Raw genomic sequence first — 21,228 nt, forward strand, 5'->3', positions numbered from 1 at the left:
GAGGGGGCTGCGGTCTGCCCGTCCTGCAGGAACCCGCTGCACTGGGCACCGACCTCTGCGGCTCCTCCCCAGGCCCAGCGCTCCACCGGTCTGTCCTTGAGTCCCCCCCCTGGGGTGGGAGCTTCTGGGTTGGAGGCTGCACCTCCGGGCCGTTGGTTCTCAAACCTGGGCACACCCGGATCGCCTGGGAGCTCTGACAAGCCTCCAAGCCTGGGGTCCCTGGATCTCTGGGTGGGGCTAGGGCAGGAGCCAGGAGCCCTGTGGGCACCCAGAGGCCAGGACCTGCCAGGGTTTCTAGGTACCAAGAAGGCCCAGGGGCCCAGGCGCTTCAGCTTGGACAGGACCAATAACCGTGACCAGCATTTATTGAGCGCTCCTCTCGTGCCCAGCAGCCCTCACAAGCACCCTGAAAGGGAGTGCTGTCGGCCCACACGTGGGGAGCCCACTCAGAGCCGCCAGAGGAAGTGGCAGAGTTGGAACTCGAACCCAGCCAGGGAGCACCTGTCATCTGGGGAGGGAGAGGGCTTCCCCAGGGAGCTCTCCCCGCCTCGGACAAAGGGACAAAGGCAGAGGCTAGGTGTCCTCAGACACAGGCGTCCTCAGACACGCTGTCTCCTGGGATACACGGAGGCAGCTCTGACCTGCAGCCACTGCTGTTGTAGAGACAAAGGAACCTCCTGTCCTCCCTCTTCCTCCAGACAGAAGCTTCTGGGGGTTTGGCCACTGCCTGGCCTGGAGGCTGCTTTAGGTGGGGTTTTTAAAAGAAATCCTGGGGTGGGTGGGGGTGGGGAGAAGGGAACAGAAGAAAACAAACAAAAGAAATAAAGAAAAGAAATCCTGGAGCTGCCCTGGGGCCTGTCCGTCCTCAGGTGGCTGCTGGACACAGACAGGAGGCTCTGTGGTAGGGATGTCTGCAGGTGGGGGTGGGGGTGGGATGGGGTGGAGAACCAGGTGCACTGCCCACTGCCTAGAGCAGGGGGACCCGGGAGGACTCCCACAGGTGTCGGGCCAGCTCGCCAGCCTGCTGCACCAGCACATCTATGGGGATGACTGACAGGTGGAGGGCCAGCAGCTCATGACACTTGACGACCTCGGCCGGGTGGTCCTTGCTGTAGTAGCGCAGGAGCTTCCTACGGGAGGGAGAGGGAGGACAGGATTCAGAAGCAGCCACGGCACTCCCCCCGGAGCCAGGGGCTCTTTGGCACCTTGCAGACAGTCCCCTCACCAGTGCCAGCACCAGGCCAGCAAGGCCTTCCCTTGTTGACCTCACCATGCGAGGCTCAGCCCCAGCCTGCCTCGGTCCATCCCTCCAGTCCCCAGTCCTGTGTGGGGCCTGCTGATGGCAGCATCCTAGTTAAGAGCCACAGAGCCAGCAGGGAAGTCCTGGGGCCCCAGCACAGTTGTTTGCAAATGCTGCCAAGAGGGTGACAACAGCAAGATGGGCAGAAACCCTAATGTTTCCCACTCACTTTCTCACTGGATGCTGGCCCCGGCTGTGAGGGGCCTCGAACGAGGGTTTAGAGGTTCTTGGGGGGCACCTTGACGTAGAAGCTGCTCCCCTATGTGGGAACTGTTACTTATCACCCAACATCTGTGCACCCACGGCCCCAACAGGGTGCACAAATCTGTCACCTGTAGTAGTCTCCTCCCAGCATGCCCACGGGCGCCGCGTCATCGGAAAGGACAGGCACCTCGATTAACTGGAGTTTGTGCCCCTGGGAAGGAAGAAGGAGGTCTTGCTCAGAGAGGTGGTGGGCGTGGTGGGAAGAACATGTGGGACAGACACAGCGGGTTCAGGGCCTGGCTCAGCCCTGCCTGGTGTGTGCTTGGTGCTGGGAAAACCGGGGACCTCTTTGTACTGTTTGCTCATCTGTGAAACGGGGATAATAAAAACCCCAACGCACAGCAGAGATGATGGATATAAAGTTCCAAGCATCGTGCCTGGCACGTGGTAGCTCTCCTTCCCATCCATGACGACCTGGGTCACATGCTCAGGAGGGCCGCTGGGAGGGTGACCCGGGAGGTGCCACGAAGAGCAAAGCATTACCAAAAGGCCGTCTCTCTGAAAGCACCGGGGATTCTCAGGGTCGTATCGGGAGGGGACGGGAATCAAGGTCCACTGGGCACCCACTGTGTGCCAGGCCCAGTCACGGGGCCTGCCCAGCACTGAGGAGGTACGCTTGGCCGGACTTTACCTTAGCCCATTACCCTGGGGGCCAGCCAAGCACACGAGGCTGTGCCTTGCTCTAGAAGCTAAGGGCAAGGTCACACACACATTGGAAGTTCTGAGCCACAGAGCCAAGATGGGAGCCTAAGGGTCAAAAGAGCTGAGCCTGGGTTCCGGCTTCATCACCTATGACCTCAGTGACCAGCGTGGGGTTTGATCTCCAGTGTGCAGAATGGGTCCATGATACCGGTCTCAACCATCGCACAGGGCTGTGCGGCTGTGAGAACAGTGGTGAGAGACTCCAACAACTTCACCGAGAAGAGGGACGGGCCACCACCTCAGGGTCACCTCTCGTCAAGAGCAGAGAGTAGGGCATGGGGACAGGGGGACAGGAGAACGGGACCAAGGGCATGTGGGGGTAGAAGAAATGACCTTTAGAAGCTGGAATGACGATTAACGGTGACAAATGAGGAGAAAACAAAGAGAAACAGAAAAGGAAAGAGTTGGGGAGGGAGAGAGAGCGAGAGGGGGAGGGAGAGGGAGACATGGGGACAGCAGTGACAACTTTCCAGCCATGTCCGTACACTGCAGTAACAGCGAGGTCTAGAGAACCAGCCAAGAGGCAAGAGACCCAAGCTATACTGTCAGCTGTACCTTGGGCAGGCTGGTTAGTTGCTTTGAGCCTCAGTTTATCCACCTGTACAATGGGAACAGTGTGCCATGCTGTTTAAGTGCAGTGGGTGATGCTGGGGCATCACCGAGGACGCACATGATCTGAGCAGCCTTTCTCACACGGGGCATGCGTCCCTCTGTTCACACGTTACCTGAAGTTACTAAACGCTGCCTTGAACAACAGCTGGGTGGGTGGAGGGTCACAAAGCCGGTGGGAAAAGGGACCTCTGAGTTCCGGGTCCCAACCAGCTCTGCTTATCTGTCAGCTCCACCGGGGACAAGAAGGATGAAGAGACAGCCTGCACACCATCCATGAGAAAGGAAGGAGAGTCCCAGGCGAGGAACGCCGCACCCACCATCTCGTTCTGGAACCACAGGAAGTAGGAGCAGAAGAAGTCCCCCTCCCGGAACAGCAGCGTGGTGTAGCCCTTCTGCAGGTATCGGCGCGCCAGCCGGATCAGAGACCAGACCTGGGGAGAGGAGGAGCGCGCTCGCACCACCCTGACAGCGGCAGCCCCGGCGGCCCTCTCCCCACGGCAGGGGCGGCCCTCTCCCCACGGCAGGGCCAGAGCTCGGCTCGGGCCGCCAAGGGCAGGAAAGTACCCGGAGGAGCTCCTCGAAGGCCTCTCCTGCTCTTCTCTCCCTGGCGCCCAGGCACAGCCCCGGCTCGGAGCAGGAGCTCAGTAATAGACTCCTGTTGGGTGGGCTACCCCTCCGGTTCCCGTGACGATAAAATAGATGTGAAAGCACTTTATATAATGTTACCAGACACTCCAGCTATAAATGAGTCAACTCATCATTCAGGCCAGAAACTAGCCAAAGACAATGTTAACACAGGAGGAGAGGAAGGGGTGGCCTCCTGGAACCCCTCCTGCCGTCTAGGGCGGGCCCCTCCCGGGCTGGGAGCCTCTGAGGTGGGTTCTAGGCCGGGAAGGTGTTAGTAAGGTGTTTGAGCACGCAGGGCACCCTGACCCAGCACCTCTGCTCCAGGGGCGAGGTCCTAAGAAGGCTCACCAAGGGGTCTGATGGGAACGTGCTCGCGGACTACGCAACTTAGGTCCCACCATGTTCTCTGGCCTCATTCAAGGATTCCTGACGCTGCTGTGAGCTGAGGGGAGGCAGCAGGGAGAGCTTGGGGCTGGGGAAAGGCCTGATGAGCTCTCTCACTGCAAAGCTGAGTGGAAGGCACACAGGATTCACTCCGGACCTGACCACAATGCAATGTCTAATTAAATCTGCAAACAAATGCATGGATTTGCTGTGTTTTCAGGAAAGCAACTTGACAACATGTATCAATAACCTTAAAAACACTCCCCCCACTTGACTTAGTCATTCCATTTCTGGGAATCCACGGTGCGAAAGTAATCAGAGGTGAGGACAAAGACGGATGCACACAGGTGCGTGCTGCGGAATTATTTATAGCAGCGAAAGCCTGGAAACAATCTCCATGTTCGACATCAGGGAAATGGCTAAGTAAATTATGCTACATTCCCATGATGGACTATTGTGGAGCTGTTAAAAATCATGTTTATAAAGAATTAATGACATGAGGAAATGCACCGATATAAAAGTGAAAATGTGGTAAACACAATTGCATAGACAGAAAGCGTTCAACTACATCAAACTGCACAGGAAAACAAGGAAATAAATGTACCACGAGAGCCCAACTATCTCTGGAAAGAGGGATGGGGATGGAGATGGCGATGATGGTGGTGATGATGGGTAACAGTCAATACGCAGTCAGTTCTCTCTCTCTGTTGTGCTGCAGACGGTGCTCAGTAATGTACGTGCATTTGTAATATTTGTCAATAGTGCCACTAATCCTCTTTCACAAACGAGGAAACTGAACTTAGGCTAAGCAGTACCCCAGCCGCCTGGTGGGAGCTGGGTTTCAGCAGAGGCCCCCCGACGCCCACCCGCTCTGAGCCTTTATGCCACTTCATTTGGGTGAAGAAGTGGGTGTGTCTGTGTGTGCACATACAGTGTAGAAGGTGGCTGAGGTCCTCCCTTCTCCCGACTCAAAATACGAGTCTGCCATGAAGAAGAGTCAGTTAAAGAGAATAAAAGAATCCCCAGAGAATGTTTCCTTGGCAGAAACCATCTAGTTTTAAGTTCTGACAGTCAAGTTGGCTAAGCTGTGTTTGTTCTTTGTTTTGTTTAACTCAACAAGTGCTTACTGGACACTTATGTATGCCAGACGCTGTGGCCGGCCCTGGCCACTTCCTCCCCTGACCTCCCTGCCCAGTCTCTGCTAATCCAGGACATTAGTCAACACCCAGGAAGGTGGCCCTGCATTGATCAAGGCTGATCAGGGCCCTGGGGTGACAGAGACAAGCTGCTATGAGGGGCCTGCGGGGCTAGGCAGAGGCGCTGACAGAGGAAGAGGAAGGGTTAAGGTGGGGCGAGCTCCAGAGCTTCAGGAGCCCTGGGAGCAGGGAGCCCCGTCCCTCCCAGGCAGGGCTGCGGCCAGCGCGTCCTGTGCGATGGGCAGTGACGAGTGCCCGGCCGGGCAGCGGTTACCTTGGTTCTGACAAAGGCAGCCAGGGGCCCCTTGCCCAGCTCCGACGAGGTCCTTTCACTGTGGCTGAGAGAGGGGGCCACCATCTGGCCGGTCGTGCGGTCCACGTAGATGAAGTGCACCAGGCCCGGGAAGTCCTCCAGGAAGGTGCAGGCCAGAGTCAAGGTGCTGTAAGCCAGGAGCCAGGGAGGTGCTTCTCTGTCCCTGACCCAGGCCCACGGGCTACGCACGGAGTCAGAGGCAGCCTGCCAGGCCCGCCCCGCCCGCAGTTCACATTTCAGCCAGCCCCTAGGACGCCTTCTCCCAGGCCTCCCTTTACCTCCGAACCCAAACCCCAAAAAGTTCTAAGATGCAAGTACAATGGATCCCCGACGCTGGCACATTTAACGTGGGGAGCTCTGGATGCAACAGGAACATGGTATGTTCATGTTTTATGATTTCCCGAGGGATGCATTTAAATTATACACACGATGAGGCTGGCGGAGAGGAGAGCCACCCCACACACCTCACCGTGACTGTTCACCTCTCTCACCTCGAGGCTGGAAGGCTGGGAACCGACCCCACGGAAGGGCAGTGGCTGGCGCTCTGCCATCCCTCTCACCTGCACACCGGAGACGGACGTTGCAGGGGGCTGGAGACCAGACCCTTTCGAGATTTTCATATAGGCAACGCCGCTTTAAACAAAGTTCCAGGGACGATCACTGTTCAGTACAACTAGTGGTCCGTAACAAAAGGGTCTAATCGATCTTGGACATGGTTTCTAAAACAGGGGTGAACACGTTTTGTGCAGGCCTTCTCAGAGCCTCCCTGTTCTGCTGTGAACTGTGACCTCCAAGGAGGAGGACCCGGCTCTCACACCGACCCGTCCCCAGGACCTCCGTCCCTCGAGGAATGGCCGTCACCACTTTGCTGGTGGGACACCACCGACACTGGTGAAGCTAAGGCTCTTACGAAGTCACTTTGGGACACCAGGGCTGCTGACTTTTCAGCCTTGGAGCGTTCCTGCGGGCAGGCACCTGGCCCTCTTGCCTATTTTTCAGAGAAAAGAAACTGAGGTAACGGAATATATCTTCTCCATCCCACAGCCGCAGTCCTTCAGAGAGGGCAGGCGGAGGGACAGGCGGACAGGAGCGGCTCCCCGGGGGGCGGGGGGCCCAGACAGGAGGATATGACACCATGGTGACGTTCCTCCTGCTCTTCACCAACAGGAAGTCCTTGCAGTCCATCAGCTTTTCTCTGCGGGAAAGCAGGGAGCGGGGGCGTGGGGACGTGGGCACCCGCCCACCCCGGCCACCCCGGGCCACGCCCACACTCACTGCATGAACATCTGGACCTGGTCCTGCAGGTGCTGGGCCAGCTGTGGGCCTCCGCGGCTCGGGGCCGTGCTCAGGAAGCTCAGACGGTAGATGGCGCAGAGCTGCCGCTTCATCTTCCCGCACAGCGGGAGCAGCCTGGGCCGGGAGAGGAGCGCGTCACAGCGGGCAGGGCCCTGGGAGAAGGCACCGCCCTGTGGGGGCCACCGGGCCCTGCGCGGGCAGACACAGCGGGGACAGCACCGCGTCCTGCACCGTCACCCCTGCACCGATGACAGACGCGGCTGACGGAGCGCACCTCACCCTCAACACCCCGGAGGTAGCTTCCTTCCCAGTGTCTCCCAACATGGCGCTCCATGCACGTGGACGCAGTTCATGGAATCGCGTCCAACGTCACGGCTTATTTCCCCATAAATGGGGGAGTGACGTGTGCGAGGCTGCACTGAAGCAGAGCTGAAGCTGGGCCGGAACCCGGGCAGTGTGTCCCGGGTGTTGGGTCCTCACGGGCCTGCACCCAGACTCCAGCCGATCTGCTTCCAAACCTCCCTCCAGCGTCCGCAGCTGGACCCCGCTCTCCCAGGACCCCGTCCCCTCAAAGGCACCTTCCCTCTTGGCCTGGAGGCAACTTGCCCCTCTGTCCAAACTTGCGCCCCCCACCCAGACCCCACAACTCACTCCTGCGACGAGGCGGGGTCACTTCTGGAGAAGGCCTTGGTCTTGAACTCCTGCCAGGTGCTCTGCAGGAGGGCAGGGGCAGGGCAGCGGTCAGCTTCCTGGTGGTGTTCCCACAGTGAGGCCCAGGCTCTGAGGGCATCCTCTGAAGGCCTGCTGAGGCCCCGCACACATGTGCCCTCGCACAGCCCATGTGAGGTTCCGGCAGGTCCCCCAGCTCCCTGCACCCGCTGTACACCATGTTCTGCTCTTGGCAGGTGCTCATTTCAAAAGCACTTTCCGTGTGCCAAGTGCTGGGCCCACTGCCTGGCTGGCACAGACACGCAAACCAATGCTGCCAGTGACAGGTAAGTGACTCGAGGGGGCACTATGCTGAGAGGAGCCTGGGCGTCACCCAGCAGAGGACCCTGCACCTGAGGCGGTGCCACCGCGATGCCGGGGTCACTGAGACACTGAGCAGCTTCTGGCTGCTCCGGCGGAGACTCTGGGCCTGGGTCTGGGCTTCAGAGGTTGGGCCTCCTCCAATCCTTCTGCCCATTTTCAGGTCAATTGTGTGCAGCCAGTGACCCAGCCTCCACCCCACTTCCTGCTGGGCTCCCCTCCCCTGTGCCCCGTCACTGTCCCTGTCTCCAAGCCGCAGTTCCCTCCTCTAAAAAAATGGGAATTATAATCCGTGTTCTGCCAAACTTACATAAACACGTTCTGAAAATGTCAAGCGCCGTAAGTTTTTGCTACAAGTTCCTCCCGGGGAAACAAGGACCGCAGACCCATGGTGGGGCAGAGGCGGACTGACTGACAGCCCTGCCGCCCGGGCCTGCCCCTCCCCCGGAGGCAGGCATAGGAGGTCCGGGCCTCACCTGAAGCTCCTGCCTCCCGCGATTCTTGACAAACTTGTCCATCCGCTGGCGCAGGTCCGCGATGAGCGGGTGGGAGCGCAGGGAGCTCCGGGCCTCCGGCCCCTCCTTCAGCTTCTTCTCCAGCAGGGAGAGCCCGTCCAGCAGCTGGTACAGGACCAGGGCCAGCGGCGCGCCGGGGCTCTAGGGGCAGAGGCAGCGGGCAGGGGGCCGGCGGCCGTGGGGCCGGTGCCCAGGCCCAGGCCCAGGCGGCGGGGCAGGTGGGGGTGCGCCTACCTTGGTCAGGAGCACCAGGTTGATGCCCGGCCACAGGGGCAGGCAGTACATGGTGTGGGGCACCATGGGGCAGTACATCTCTTTCACGGTGGCATCCAGGAAAATCCGCCTGGGGCAGGAAGGCGCTGGGGAGCCGGGGATCAGCGTTTGGAGTGTGTCTTCTCCTATCTGCGGAGGAAGAGGGGCTGTGGTGGGAGGGGCGGGGGACCCGGCTGGCCTCCTCCCCGCCTTGGATCCACCCACAGTGGCCCATTGGCCATCCTCGCTGTGAGCCACGAGGAGCCGAGCCGTTTCAGCTCCAAGAAGTCCCGGCTCTCCCATGCCTGCACTGTGCTCAAACAGCCCCGCAGCCCGTTCCAACGTCTGTCCCTCTCTCAGCTTCTCTGGGCCTCTCCGCCAGAGGCAGGGCTGGATGCCGAGCAGGGCGGTGGGGAGAGAAGAGACGGAAAAGGCAGAAAAAAGAGACAAGGGTGGAGCGAGGGCAAGAGGCTGCCTCCCCAGGTCTTCACAGAGATGAAGGCGTTGAACGTTAAATAAGTCTGCCATTTCAACCACCTCAGAGTGCCCACCGGGGGAAGCCGAGGCACTGAATGACTCACTGAGCGAGACTCCAGGCTTACTGAGGCTCTCAGAAAGCCTTTAGTGGTAAAAGCAGAGAAGTGAGGAACTCGTTAGAGATGCCACCAAAACCTCCCTGTAAGGACGGCACTGCAGTCTTTTAACAGCAAATGCTGGCACGATGGCTGGGGGTTTGCTAAGTAAGCGATGGCACGCGCGATGGACTCGCAGTGCTGACCACACTGCTGAGGGGTGCCTAGCAAAGGAGAAAACGCTTAAGGCAGAAGTGTAATGAAATACATTAGGAAAGGAAAAAATACAATGTAGTGTGTGTGTGTCCTGAGAGGGAGAGAGTAGTCCTTTTCCACACTTTACTTTTGTATTTCCCAGTTTTTTACAATGAATATATTTACATTTTCATCTTAAAAAAAACGTTACAAATTGAGTTGGACTTTCACTCTCCAGTGAGGAGTGGGGATTTCTCAGGAGTTGAGGTCTCCCTCCACTTCCCGCCCCCGCCGCCCCCGCCGGCCTCGGGCTGCAGGCGTCACTCAGAGTCCCCATCACTCACTGCAGCATCTAGATCAGCTTGTACCCCGGGCCATCCCCTCCCCCCAAAAACTCACCTGGATCAGGGAATCATCGGTGGGTGGGGTTCCCCCGTCCATCCAGACGGTGCTACCTGCAGGCCACAGGCAATAAAATAACATAAATAATTGGAAACCATAAATAATGGCGCAACAGCACATCAGAAGGGGTGGGTGGAGCAGGAATGCCCCTGCCCCAGCTACTCACAGCACCTGGCTGGGGGCAAGCACTTAGTATGGGCTGGAGCGGCACTGCCCTCCCATCCTATCCCAAGCCGGCAAGCGCAGGCCAACTCTGCAATACCAGGGCCTGGCCTGGGAAGAGAAGCTCCCCCCAGAGCCGGGTGCTGGAGCAAGTGCCGGAAGATGCACCTGGCAATGCAGGGGCACGTTCCTCAGCTCCCTCCTTCCCCCTTGCTTCTGCCCTCTGCCCCTTCATGCCCTTCCTGGCTGTAACAGTGCCTCGCCACTAGGAGGCAGCACACGGTCCACATTTCCCCACCTGTTTAGTCAATCAGCAAACTTTTACTGAGCACCTACTGCGTGCTGGGTATTGAGCTAGACTTCCCTTCCCAGGACAGCTCACAAAAACCTACGGAACCTACCACATATTGGAAATGTTATATGTTTGTCATAATAGTGTTCTCTCATAGTTTATTGCAAACAACTATCATTTATAACCATGTTTCTCTGGGGGAAGTCTGTTCCTGTGTCTCACACACCTGACTGACAAATGGATGAGTGCAACTGGAGCCATCTGTAAGCTGTGAGTTCTGTGCACTGTGGAATGGCATTACTGACAGCTCCGAGGCATAAAACACTAACCGCCGAGAGAAAGGGGCGAGGAGGAGGATCGCGATGAGTGAGGGAAGGGAATGTCAGTGGTCACCCCAAGGGGTGCTTCCCACTGTGTTTTGGGCTCACGGAGAGGCTTAGAGGACAGCTATGGACACTGGCCTCAGAGAAATGTGCACGCATAAGTGAAGTGGGACACGCCCTCGGGGGCCCCAGGCTCCCTGCAGCCCATCCAAGGACCTAAAGTTAAGAACTTCTAACCCAGTGGTTTTTAACTGTGGATACACATGAGACCTTTTAAAAATCCTGATGCCTAGGCCACGCAGTAGTTTAATTAATAAACTAAATTTTTAATTTATTTCTGTTGTTTACCCACATACTTTAAAAAAAAAGTCAGATATAAACTATAGAGACTGAATATTTATATTTTAAATCACTGTGCTTGAAATCAAATGATTACTACTTAATTTTAATTACCTGATTACTTATTAATTACAAAAAAGAAAGAGAAAGCAGAGAATACACATATGAGAGATGAATTTTTAAATGGAATCAACGTGTCATAAACAGTTTAGTGATCACTTGAGTGGCCTTCACAGCCCTTGAATTCAAGCTGGAGCCAGGAGGGCAGACAGAGGGGTTGCTGCAGACGGTGTCCCAAACTCTAGAAAGCTGGGTGTCTGTGCCTAGGCCCTTACAAGGCAGGGGTCCACTGAACCCCAAGGCAGACTCCCCAGGGCTGCCACCTGGCATCTGTCTCCCCCCTCCCCCGCCCGCCCCCCCACCCCCGTCCCCTCTCAGGTCTCACCTGAACCTGAACTCTGCTCCCCGGGGGAAGGAGCCGGGGTGAAGTACTCCTCAGGGAGGGAGAAGCTGTCTGTCTCCTGGGGGGAGAAGGGGCAGCTTGGGCTGACGGCTCAGCCCCGGTCCCCCCCTCCCCGCAGGCACACAGCACGTACAGTCCCTGTGGAACTCCGGGTGGGGCCTGAGGGACGAGGGCGCCAGGCCTGCTGCACGGGGATGTTCTGGCTGCTCGGCAGCCTCCGTGGGGAAGGCTGCGACAGGCACAGGAGACCGAGGTGAGAGCATGTCTGACGGGCTCCTCCCCTCGGTGCTCCACCCCCAGCTCCTCACAGCCCAGCCGCCGAGCAGAGGCACAGGTGCGACCGGCTCCACCGCGAGGCCCCGGCGTGGCCTCCCTTTCCAGGCATGTTTCAGGTCTAGGTGGTCTAGTCTTTCTCCAGAACCACCGACATTCCCTCACACTGACACCAAACCACGGAAGAGCAGGAGGATGGCGACGGTGGGGGGTACACTTACTGAGAGTTCCCCTGCCCCAGGTATTGCTGGGCTCTAGGAACCTGCCTCCTTTATTCCTCAAAACCACCCTGAGAGGCAGATGTCACCGCTGTCCATTGCACAGATAAGGCAACTGAGGCTCAGAAGGGGTAAGTATCTGCCCGCCCACATCACTAAGTGGTGAAGCAGGGACTATCTGACTCCAGAAAGCTGCACTTTTAACCACATGCATTCCAGAACTCTCCTTCTATCTGAAAGCAGCAGGAAAGGCATGCCCAGCCCCAAGCCCAGAGCTGTGACTCAGGAACCCCGGCCTCCCCAGCAGCCTGGCGGCACCCCGCGGACGGGTTTTCCGCGCATCCCCGATGGCCTCCCGCTGCCCAGAGGCTGCCCGAGACCTGAGTGTCGTCACCGTCGTCCTCCTCCGTGGTGCTCTCGCTGGGGTAGAGGTCCTGGACCAGCAGGATGAGGGCCAGCAGGTCGGCTGGGCGCAGGGAGCTGGCACTGTGGCTGCGGAGAGAGCAGGCGGCTGGTCGGCACGTGCCCAGTGCCCTGGCGGGCAGTGGGTGAGGACAGGTTGGGTTATGGAGACCGGGCATGGTCCCTTGCCCTCAAGGAGTTTACGACTGCGCCAGCTGATTTCCCCCTTTATGGAGAAAGGCGGTGTAGATAGAATGAGCTCATCAATTTTTAAACTAAAACGTGGTTGTGTTAAAAATAATTATCAATGGGGAACCACCAGGGACCAGGAAGTCCTAAATTCGGACTGTGAGACAGTATTCCCGGGAGCAGTACTTCAGAGAGAGACTGAGCTGAGAGGGGCTGAGGAATCGAAGAATGTGAGAAGCTTCGTGGGAGAGACGGGTCTTGGTGTTCTTGGCCCGGGAAGTGGTGACTGAGACGGGGTACCCGAGCGAGCGAGGGGCCAGGGCCTCAGCTCACCTGGAGTAGAAAGCCAGCAGCTTGGAGTGCACGAGCAGGAAGGCGTGCAGGGCCTCCTCGCCCGCCCGCGCGGGGCTGGAGTTCACGGCCTGGATGACGTGCCGCTCCAGCGCTTCGATGCACAGCTCGCAGAGCTGAGGGTGAATGAGCCGCTCCACAGCCTGGCCACGGGGGGCGGGAGAGGAAGCCACGTCACCCGCCGCCCCCTCCGGCTCCAGGCCCTGGCTGAGGGGTGCATTCCCTCAGGCCACACTGAGCACAGACACTTGGGGGCAGAACAGGGAGCTCAGACCAGCACGGACCCTGCCTCACTAGAAGCTCCTGAGTTTGGGGGTCGGCCTGTGCCCTCACTGGTTAGAAGGATCAAAACCTGGTCTTACAGCGGCACGGCCCCTCGGACCTGACCCTTCCTGGGCCCGAGGACCCGCGCACCCACGGTCACCTCCACGGCGAAGCCCTGCTCCCGCTCGCGCAGGCGGCCGTGGGTCCTCAGCAGGCTCTGGAAGTGCTCCCACACCTGGACGCGCTGCTCCATGTCGGGGGGCCGCAGCCTGGGGAAGAGCACGGGAGGGCATGAGAAAGCTGGCTGCCCCCCACTTCAACCAAGGGGCGCAGTCCCAGATCCCGGGCAGGACCGGCAGAGCTCAAGCGACCTGACCAAGTAACAGGCAGAGCCTGCGAAGCACAGAGGGCCGTGATGGGGCCATGCCCTCCGCGGGGGAGGGGTGGCTGGGCAGGAACCGGGGCCCGGCCCTGAGGAAATCGCTGCCCTCCGGCTCTCACATGCAGAAGTGACATGACCCCAGCTAGAGGCCCAGGGAAGCGCAGGAAGGAGCCAGGGGCACGGTGTGCACACACTGGCCTCAGGAGGGTGCTGAGCCAATGCCTGGATGGACCCCCCACGAGGACTCACTCCTTCCGGATGAGCTGGCCGTCCGCGGTGACCAGCCCGAAGTGCACCTCGAACAGGAACTTGAGCACACGCAGCTTCTGCCGCAGGTCCCCCTCGGCCTCCGTGCGGTCGCCGTTGATGGCGATGAACAGGCATTCTCCGAACTGTGGGCACAGCGGGCTGATGTCAGCCAGCCCCGGGGGGCACCCCTCACCTGCCCTGATCCCTGGGAATAGTGAGGGGACGATCAGGTCCCAGGGAGTTTTGATAAGGCTTCCCCTGGAGTCAAGGGAGGAGGAACATGGGCCCCAGGACCTCACACTCACCAGGTGAAGGACATAGAGGGAGCTGCCATTTTCTGTGGAGAAGCAGGTGTACGTGTCTGAGAGCTTCTCCAGCATTGTCATGGAGGAGATGATGACTGGGGCCAGGAGGGTGCTGAGCTGGTCCTCCAGGGCAGGAAGCTGCAAGAGGGGGAGAAAACCCTGCTCGAGCGTGCCAGGCACGGGGGACAAAGAAATGGACAGAGCCGGCCTGGCCACCAAGGGTGTCCACAGCTTTAGATCTGCCGGGGAGGGTGTCACTGTTCTGACCCGAGGGAGCAGAAAGACATTGCCTCCAAACCTGGGTGCAGTTAGGAAGGCTGGGAAGGGCTGGCCACCTCTCCGTGCTGTTGAGGCCCTGGAGGTGGAAGGGAACGCGAAGGGAGGAGGCCATGTTTCCACAGTGCAATGCGTGGGCGTTTGATGGAGAGCGGGCCAACTCGAAGAGCATGGGCTGCAGGGGGCACAGTCCATGCCCTCTGCAGCGGAAGGCATGTGGGGGGCAATGCAGCCTAGGAAAGTGGTCAGAGAGCGGGCTAAGACCCAGGTGCGAAGATGTTCACCACAGCATCATTCATAGTAGCCAGCAACTGGGGGACAGGGAGTGTCCAGTACCAGAGGGACATGAAATAAATAACAGCTCGTCTAAATGATGGAAGAATAGACAGCCACTTAAGGTAGTGGAGTGTTTCAACGATGTGGAACATTCCTCTGATACAATGCTATGTTTTTTAAAAAAAAGGTGTGGCCCGACGGGCGTGGCTCAGTGGTTGAGCTTCCACCCATAAAACGGGAGGTCACGGTTCGATTCCCTGTCAGGGCACATGCCAGGGTGGTGGACTCGATCCCTAGTAGGGGATGTGAAGGAGGCAGCGATAATTCTCTCTCTCCCTCTCCCTTCCTCACTCTGAAATCAATAAAAACATATATTTTTTAAAAAGGTGTGAATGTTCTGTATTTTAAACTGTATAAAAAGCATTAAAAATATTTTAAAAAGTCAACATCGTTAAATTTATTACTTCTGATCAGAGGGACCTGTGAGTGATTCTTCCTCCTACTTTTTATATACTAATTCTGTACTTCCCCTATTTCCACAACAAGCATACTTTTACTTTTATAAGCTCTTCCCCCACCCATCCTCTCTGCAATCCCAACTAAGGAACAAAACAAAAAAGAGACAGACAAATCAGTCGAGAATCTGCGAATAAAATGGGATAGGGCCAGTGGGATGGCCACGGCCAAAATTCACAACACTGGACTGCAAGGAAGGGAGGAAAACAGCTGATGCCGGGGGAGCTGACTGCAATATGGAGAAAGCAGGGTCCTGACCTGGAGCTGGTGAGATCTACAAGGAGCTGAGGAAGCCCTTGCCTGGAGAAGCGAAACAGGCCACTGGCCAGAGGCCGTGTGCAGCATTAACATATGAGCTGGACACAGCGGTGCGGCTGATTTTCTCCCAACGTTCTCAACATCAGGAGCCAATGTCTGTGCCCAGCGGCTGCAGAACCTGCCAATGAAGCTTAGACAGTGGCTGCTTCTCATCATTCAGGTCCCAGCTCAGACAGCCTCTCGCCTAACCACCCCCAGGCCACCCTGCCCCAGTCACTCCCCATCTCACACCTGGTTGAAGTGTTTCTGACCATTCATCACTCCCTGAACTCCTGGTGCTTACTTGGTTCACTGTATGTCATCCCTTTTTGGCCTCTAATTCCATGAGAGCAAGGTCACATTCACTGCTCTACCCCCAGAGACCGGCACATAAGAGGTTCTCAATTAATATTTGTCTGAATATCCTTCCAGATAGGCAAATGTTGAATTATTCACGTACCATAACTTTCTAGAACTGTCATGAATGAATTATATTAATAGAAAAGTCATTTAAAAATCTAGAGTGTGTACAGCAACTCATGTTAAAAATAGTAGTTTTCTCTGCAGGTGTAGCCAGAATTTTTTCTAGTGGGGGAGATAAAAATCTTTGGTGTAGGCAGAGTGTAAAGGGACATTCTCATACTAGTTGGTAGAATTATAGAGTGGTACAATCTCTTTGAATGGCTTTTGAATCGATGTTTCTGTTCTTAGGAATCTATCCCAAGGAAATAGTGAGACGTGGGGTAAAATTCAAGCACAAGTGTTCGCTACAGTAACAGTTACAGAAAACTACAAGTGCTATGCAAGCCCAGTATTGAGGAAATAGTTAAATAAATGCACGCATTTATTCATACGCAGGAATATGTTTCCATGAACATTTATGCTTTTGAGAATATTTAACAAAATGGAATAATCTTTAGATATGATGGTAAGTGAAAAAAAACCAGAAAATAAAACTGTAAATGTGGCATGACCCCAACTATATATAAAATCTACTGAGCCACACCGCCTGGCTGTTGTAGCTCAGTAGACTGAGCGCTGTCCTACGCACCAACAAGTTGCTGGTTCAGTTCCCAGTCAGGGCACATGCCCAGGTTGCGGGCTCAATCCCCAGTTTGGGGCCTGCAGGAGGCAGACGTTCAGTGATGATCTTTCATCACTGATGTTTCTATATCTCTCTCCCTCTCCTTTCCTCTCTGAGGTCAATAAAAATATATTGAAATAAATAAAGTAAATAAAATGTAGAGTGGAAAATATATGAGTGAAAATAATAATCTGAGTTTTAATAATAAAGTATAAAATTGGATGTTCATATGCAAAAAAAAATACTTTAATCTATATCTGACACCATATTAAAAAATTCAAAATGGATCATTAGACCTAATATAGAACCTAAAACTATAAAATTTCTGGAAGAAAATACCAGAACTCTTTGTGATCTTGGGTTGGGCAAAGATTTCTTAGATATGGCATCAAAAGCATGATCCATAGAAGCAAAAAAAAAAAAAAAAAAAAAGACAAATTGAAGTTATCAAAATTGAAAACTTCTGCTCTTTGAAAGACACTATTAGATGGATGCAAAGATAAGACACAAATTGGAAGAAAATACCTACAAAACATCTATCTCCATGGATTTACATCCAAAATACATAAGAAACTCTCAAAACTCAATAAAAATAAGAAACAATCAACCCAATAAACTGGCAATAGATTTGTACAGCTCATTAAAGAAGATATAAGAATGGCCAATAAGCACATGAAAAGATACTCAAAATCATTAGTCATTAAGGAAATGAAAATTAACACACAATGAAATTCTGTCAAGAACAAATTATATTAATAGAAAAGTCACTTCCTATTAGACACCGATCAGAGTGACTAAATACATTTACAAAGAGTGACCACAGCAGGGGCCAGCAGGCTACGGAGGACATGGAAGGCTCCCGAACTCCCAGTGGACCAATAAATGGCACAACCACTTTAGGAAAGCTGGGAAGTCTCTAAAAAGTTCAACATACACTGACATGATCCAGCCACACTCCCCTAGGGGTTTCCCTGACGAGCCAGTGAAAGCTGCCTTACGCAGAAGTAAAAACTGGAAACATCCCGCATGTTGCTCCCACCAGCAGGTAAGTGGCTGAACCACCTGTGGCTCGCCGTGAGAACAGACCACGGCTCAGCGGTGGAAGGGGGTGAACTGCTGAGACACACACAGGACAAGAGGGGCGAGTCTCAGTCAGGCCGCGTGAAGGAAGCCAGACCAAACCAAAACCAAAACCAAAACCAAACCCAAACCCAAACCCAGCCTGGTATCTACTGTACGATTTCATCATAAAGGTCTATAAATACAAACTCAGCCATTATGTCAGAGAGCGGATCTGTGGTTGGCCAAGTGGGGGGAGGTGAAGGAAGCTCACAAATTTGGGGGATGGTGGGTATGTCCATTTTATTGATTGTGATGGAATTGCAGATGTGTGCATATTAAAGTATATCATGCTGTACACTTTGAGTACGTTCAGGTTATAGTATGTCAATTATACCTTAATATAGCTGTCATAAAAAGTAATGTTAAGATTATGCTCAACTTTTTAAGTAAAGAAACGGGTGAGATGAAGTTTCTCTGCTGTGTGATTAGAATTCTACATCCTCCTGCCCTCACTTAGCCAGTCAGCCTGGGGGAGGTGAGGGGTGGGAGGTGCGAAGGATGCGGGGCCACACACAGTCTCTGGCCCAGCCCTGGAGGGGGGACAGGCTCTCCTGCTCCTGGTAGTTCTGTGTTGTCCCCGCCCGTCCATCCCACACTCACCTCTTCTCCCTCATACGCCGACTGCCCAAACTTCAGCCGCAGACTCTCTTCAAACTCCTCATCTGTCCAGTAAAAGAGGACCTCTGCTCCCTCTGTGGCCACCAAGACGCACTTCATCTGCCAGGGAGAAGCAAGGTCAAGGTTGCCTCCCAGCCCCCACATCCTTAAGCTTGGCCTGAGGGATGAAGAGGATCATGACCCCAGCCAACATCTACTGAGCCCTTACTGGGTACCAGGCACCATGGCCGGGGGCCTCCCGGCGTCCTTTCTTCACACCCTCCCAACCACCTGATAAAACAGAAACCGTCCGTTCCTTCCGTTTCATAGAGCACCATGTGGCACAGCGTCAAGCGGCAGAGATGGGATCCTGTCCGATGCCACGGCTGGGGCTCTTTCCTGTGTCTTCTGACCCCTGGGCCTACTGGGACCCATCGTGAGAAAGGATTGATCTGGACACGAGCCCGCTGCACAGGGAGGCAGGCGGACCCCGGGCTCACGGCAGACAGAGCCTGTGCCGGAACGGAGGGCGGCTGCTGCACCTCCCTCTGGGCAGTCCGGAGGTGTGTTTCTCCTCAAACCAAAACACAGCCACAAAAGGCGAGCTTCGAAGCCCATCAGGATTGGATTCAGCACTACAGGAATTTCCTTCACATGTTCTTGCTCTGGGGGGAAACAGAGGCTGCCTGACCTTCATTCTCACATCTGCTTAAGCTGCTGCGTCCGCAGCCACATCCTCCAGTATCTCTGGCCCTTCTGAACCTCCTTCCCCACCACCCACACATGTACCCTCTGTGTCACACTTTTTAAGGCTTATTTCTATAAAGTGTGTTTTCTTATTCACCAACTGCTCGATTCTTAATTCAGAGCTCCCTGCACTGTGTCTCGGCCCCCTGGGTGCAGCAAGACGTCGAGCCTCTCAACCCCGGAGAAGCCTACCCAAGCCTGGTAAGGCCAGAGCTCTCAGGCTGGTGGGTGCAGCTCAGAACCCCAGAGAGGAACTTCAAACCTTCTCACGTACCGCAGTGTGCCACACGGACATGATCACGTTGCACGTGTGCTAAGACATGACACGGATTAGGAAGGAAGCTCTGAGTCTTCCATGAGTGGAGGCCCAGCTTCCTTAATAGGATCATAGCATTTCGAGGTCTCAGACTCTTACTCTATTTAGGACCCCCTATCTGAGCAGCTTAGTGGTACTTACTGAATTCCCTCCAAATTTCCAGTTGGTTTATCAACTCTAACGCAGAGCACCTGGCCTCAAGCTGTCTCCAGCCCATCCCCGAGGAATTGCTAAGCACCAGGCAGGGACTGCGAGAACACGGAGTGTGAAGAGGTTGCTGGATGAGGGCAGCTGGACCTGGAAGAGGCAACCGGGACTCCCAGGCCAGCCTGATGTGGGGTTGGGGTGTGGTGTGCTATGGAATGAAGGCTGTGGTCCACAGCAGAGAGCCCCTGTAGGCTGGTAAGGCTGTGGGAAAGGCGTGCTGGCCATCGATGGGTGAGGTCAGGTTATGGAGGCAGGTCACCTGGTGTGGGGTAATGAGGGCCCACTCCTTGGTGGAGGCCAGGAGAAGTGTAGCCTAGAGACACAGCAGACCGTGATGACTGCCTGGATGCAAGGGAGGACTGAGAGAGTAGGCAAAGGTGACGTCAGGGGCTGGGGAGAGGGCTCTGCTGAGCCTGGGGGAGCTCAGTCACTGCCTGCCTCGCTCTGTCCACCTCCCATAGCCTCAGAGTGGGTGCTGCCTGCCTCCGGCTGCCCCAGGTATGGCAGAATTATCTACCTTGGTAAGGAGCCCAGCAGAGCTTCCAGTCAGCCAGAGGTTCAGAAAGGGCGGCAGTGGACAGCACAGTCAGCCAGCGGTTCAGAAAGGGCTGCAGTGGACAGACTCTGTGACCAGCTCATGGAGAGTAGCATAACGTTCCGGGCCCTGTAAATGCTTAAAACAGAGGGGTCATGAGGGCAAGCAGTTCTGACTGTTCTAGTCCCTGGGAGTGGACAAGGTGGTGAAGGACTGTGTGGTCACAGCTCTTGCTCTGGCTCTGCGGCAGTCTGCTCAGAACATTTTCCCCACAGCCAGGTGTCTGAGTGCCCTGTACCCCTCCACCCCTACCCTTGAAAATTAAAACAGGACACAGCAAGGTGCCCCACAAACATTACTTCCCACCTACTGTTTCCTTCCAAGCACTCTCATTTCACTGTGGATCATGCAGAGCCATGGTGTGGTCAGCAAACCCACTCTAGTCCCGGGAAAAAGGAACCTGACGCCTGGTTCTAGTTTTGGCTTTGCCAAGGCCCTTACACCTCCCTGAGCCTCAGACTCCGCTGTGCTGCACTTCCCTATGAGGTTATAGTGCGGGTCAGGGAGTCAGCTGGCAGGAGGGCCCTTACAAAGAGGTGTGTGTGGGGAGGGTGTCTTTATTCTTATTTCCCAGGTGCCCTTCATCAAACAACAGGATGAACTAAACTAGCTGTAGATCATTCACATTTTGATGATAAAAGGCAGGAGTAATATAAAGCTTTAGCTTAATTAGGATGAGGCAAGAAAGGGCTTTTAGAGGCTCAGCATTTTTTTTTTTTTTTTTGCAACAGAACTGAGACCTGCTACATCACCGGCATGACTGGGCTTAATGCCACATTCCCAGGAAAACGGGAATGTTTCTTAGTGAACGTTAGGTTCTACTTCTGTTATCCCAAAAGGCTCCTAAGAGGCCCTCACCGGTGTCATTCCCGGCTCTCTCTGTCCTGCGCTCAGGAGGGAACACGGGACTCAATGGAGCTCTAGCCGCGCCCCTCACCCCCGGCGCCCATTTTCACATCCAGCCCAGCACACCGCCGGCCAGCAGCTCGGTCTGGGCCCGGCCTTGCCCCCGCGGGGCTGGAGGGCCAGGAGGGAGAGCCCGCGGGGCGCAATGGGCACCTCGCCGCCGCGGGGCTCCCGACCCCGCAGCCTTCCGTTCGCCCCGCACTCTCCAGGTCAGGCAGCGGTGTCACCCCCAAACCCCCTCGCACCTCACAGCCACCCTGGGAAGAAGGCCGGGCTGGTGGAACCCGCCCCACTTCGTAGCTGCAGAAACTTGGGCTCCGAGAAGTGAAGCGACCGGCTCTCGGCCACGCGGGCGGGTGGGTGAGGCTGGGATGGGGCCCGCTCCCCTCTTCCGGGGACCGCGCGGCGCCGCGCCGGG

The 21,228-nt window shown here is 55.8% G+C and overlaps 1 protein-coding gene across 5 annotated transcripts; it reads right to left on the reverse strand.

The window, feature by feature from the left end:
* Positions 1-347: 347 nt before the first annotated feature.
* Positions 348-21,208, reverse strand: HPS1 (HPS1 biogenesis of lysosomal organelles complex 3 subunit 1). Of its 5 annotated transcripts, none has more exons than XM_054728923.1 (20): positions 21,056-21,208; positions 19,827-19,973; positions 18,043-18,159; positions 13,872-14,009; positions 13,567-13,709; positions 13,096-13,204; positions 12,654-12,814; positions 12,110-12,221; positions 11,372-11,467; positions 11,221-11,296; positions 9,657-9,712; positions 8,473-8,640; positions 8,200-8,379; positions 7,346-7,407; positions 6,674-6,808; positions 6,528-6,593; positions 5,360-5,504; positions 3,196-3,309; positions 1,633-1,715; positions 348-1,130 (listed from the first exon to the last, which is right to left on the reverse strand). In XM_054728923.1, exons 3-20 carry the CDS (start codon positions 18,157-18,159, stop codon positions 968-970), a joined length of 2,124 nt encoding a protein of 707 aa, XP_054584898.1. In that variant the 5' UTR covers positions 19,827-19,973; positions 21,056-21,208; the 3' UTR covers positions 348-967. The 5 variants fall into 5 exon arrangements, with proteins under 5 accessions (XP_054584898.1, XP_054584897.1, XP_028004978.2 ...); XM_054728922.1 differs by having other exon boundaries at positions 19,827-19,982; XM_028149177.2 differs by lacking the exon at positions 19,827-19,973.
* Between the last annotated feature and the right edge of the window lie 20 nt (positions 21,209-21,228).

This window comes from Eptesicus fuscus, chromosome 17 (genome assembly GCF_027574615.1).
Source record: "Eptesicus fuscus isolate TK198812 chromosome 17, DD_ASM_mEF_20220401, whole genome shotgun sequence".
Classification (NCBI taxonomy): Eukaryota; Metazoa; Chordata; class Mammalia; order Chiroptera; family Vespertilionidae; genus Eptesicus; species Eptesicus fuscus.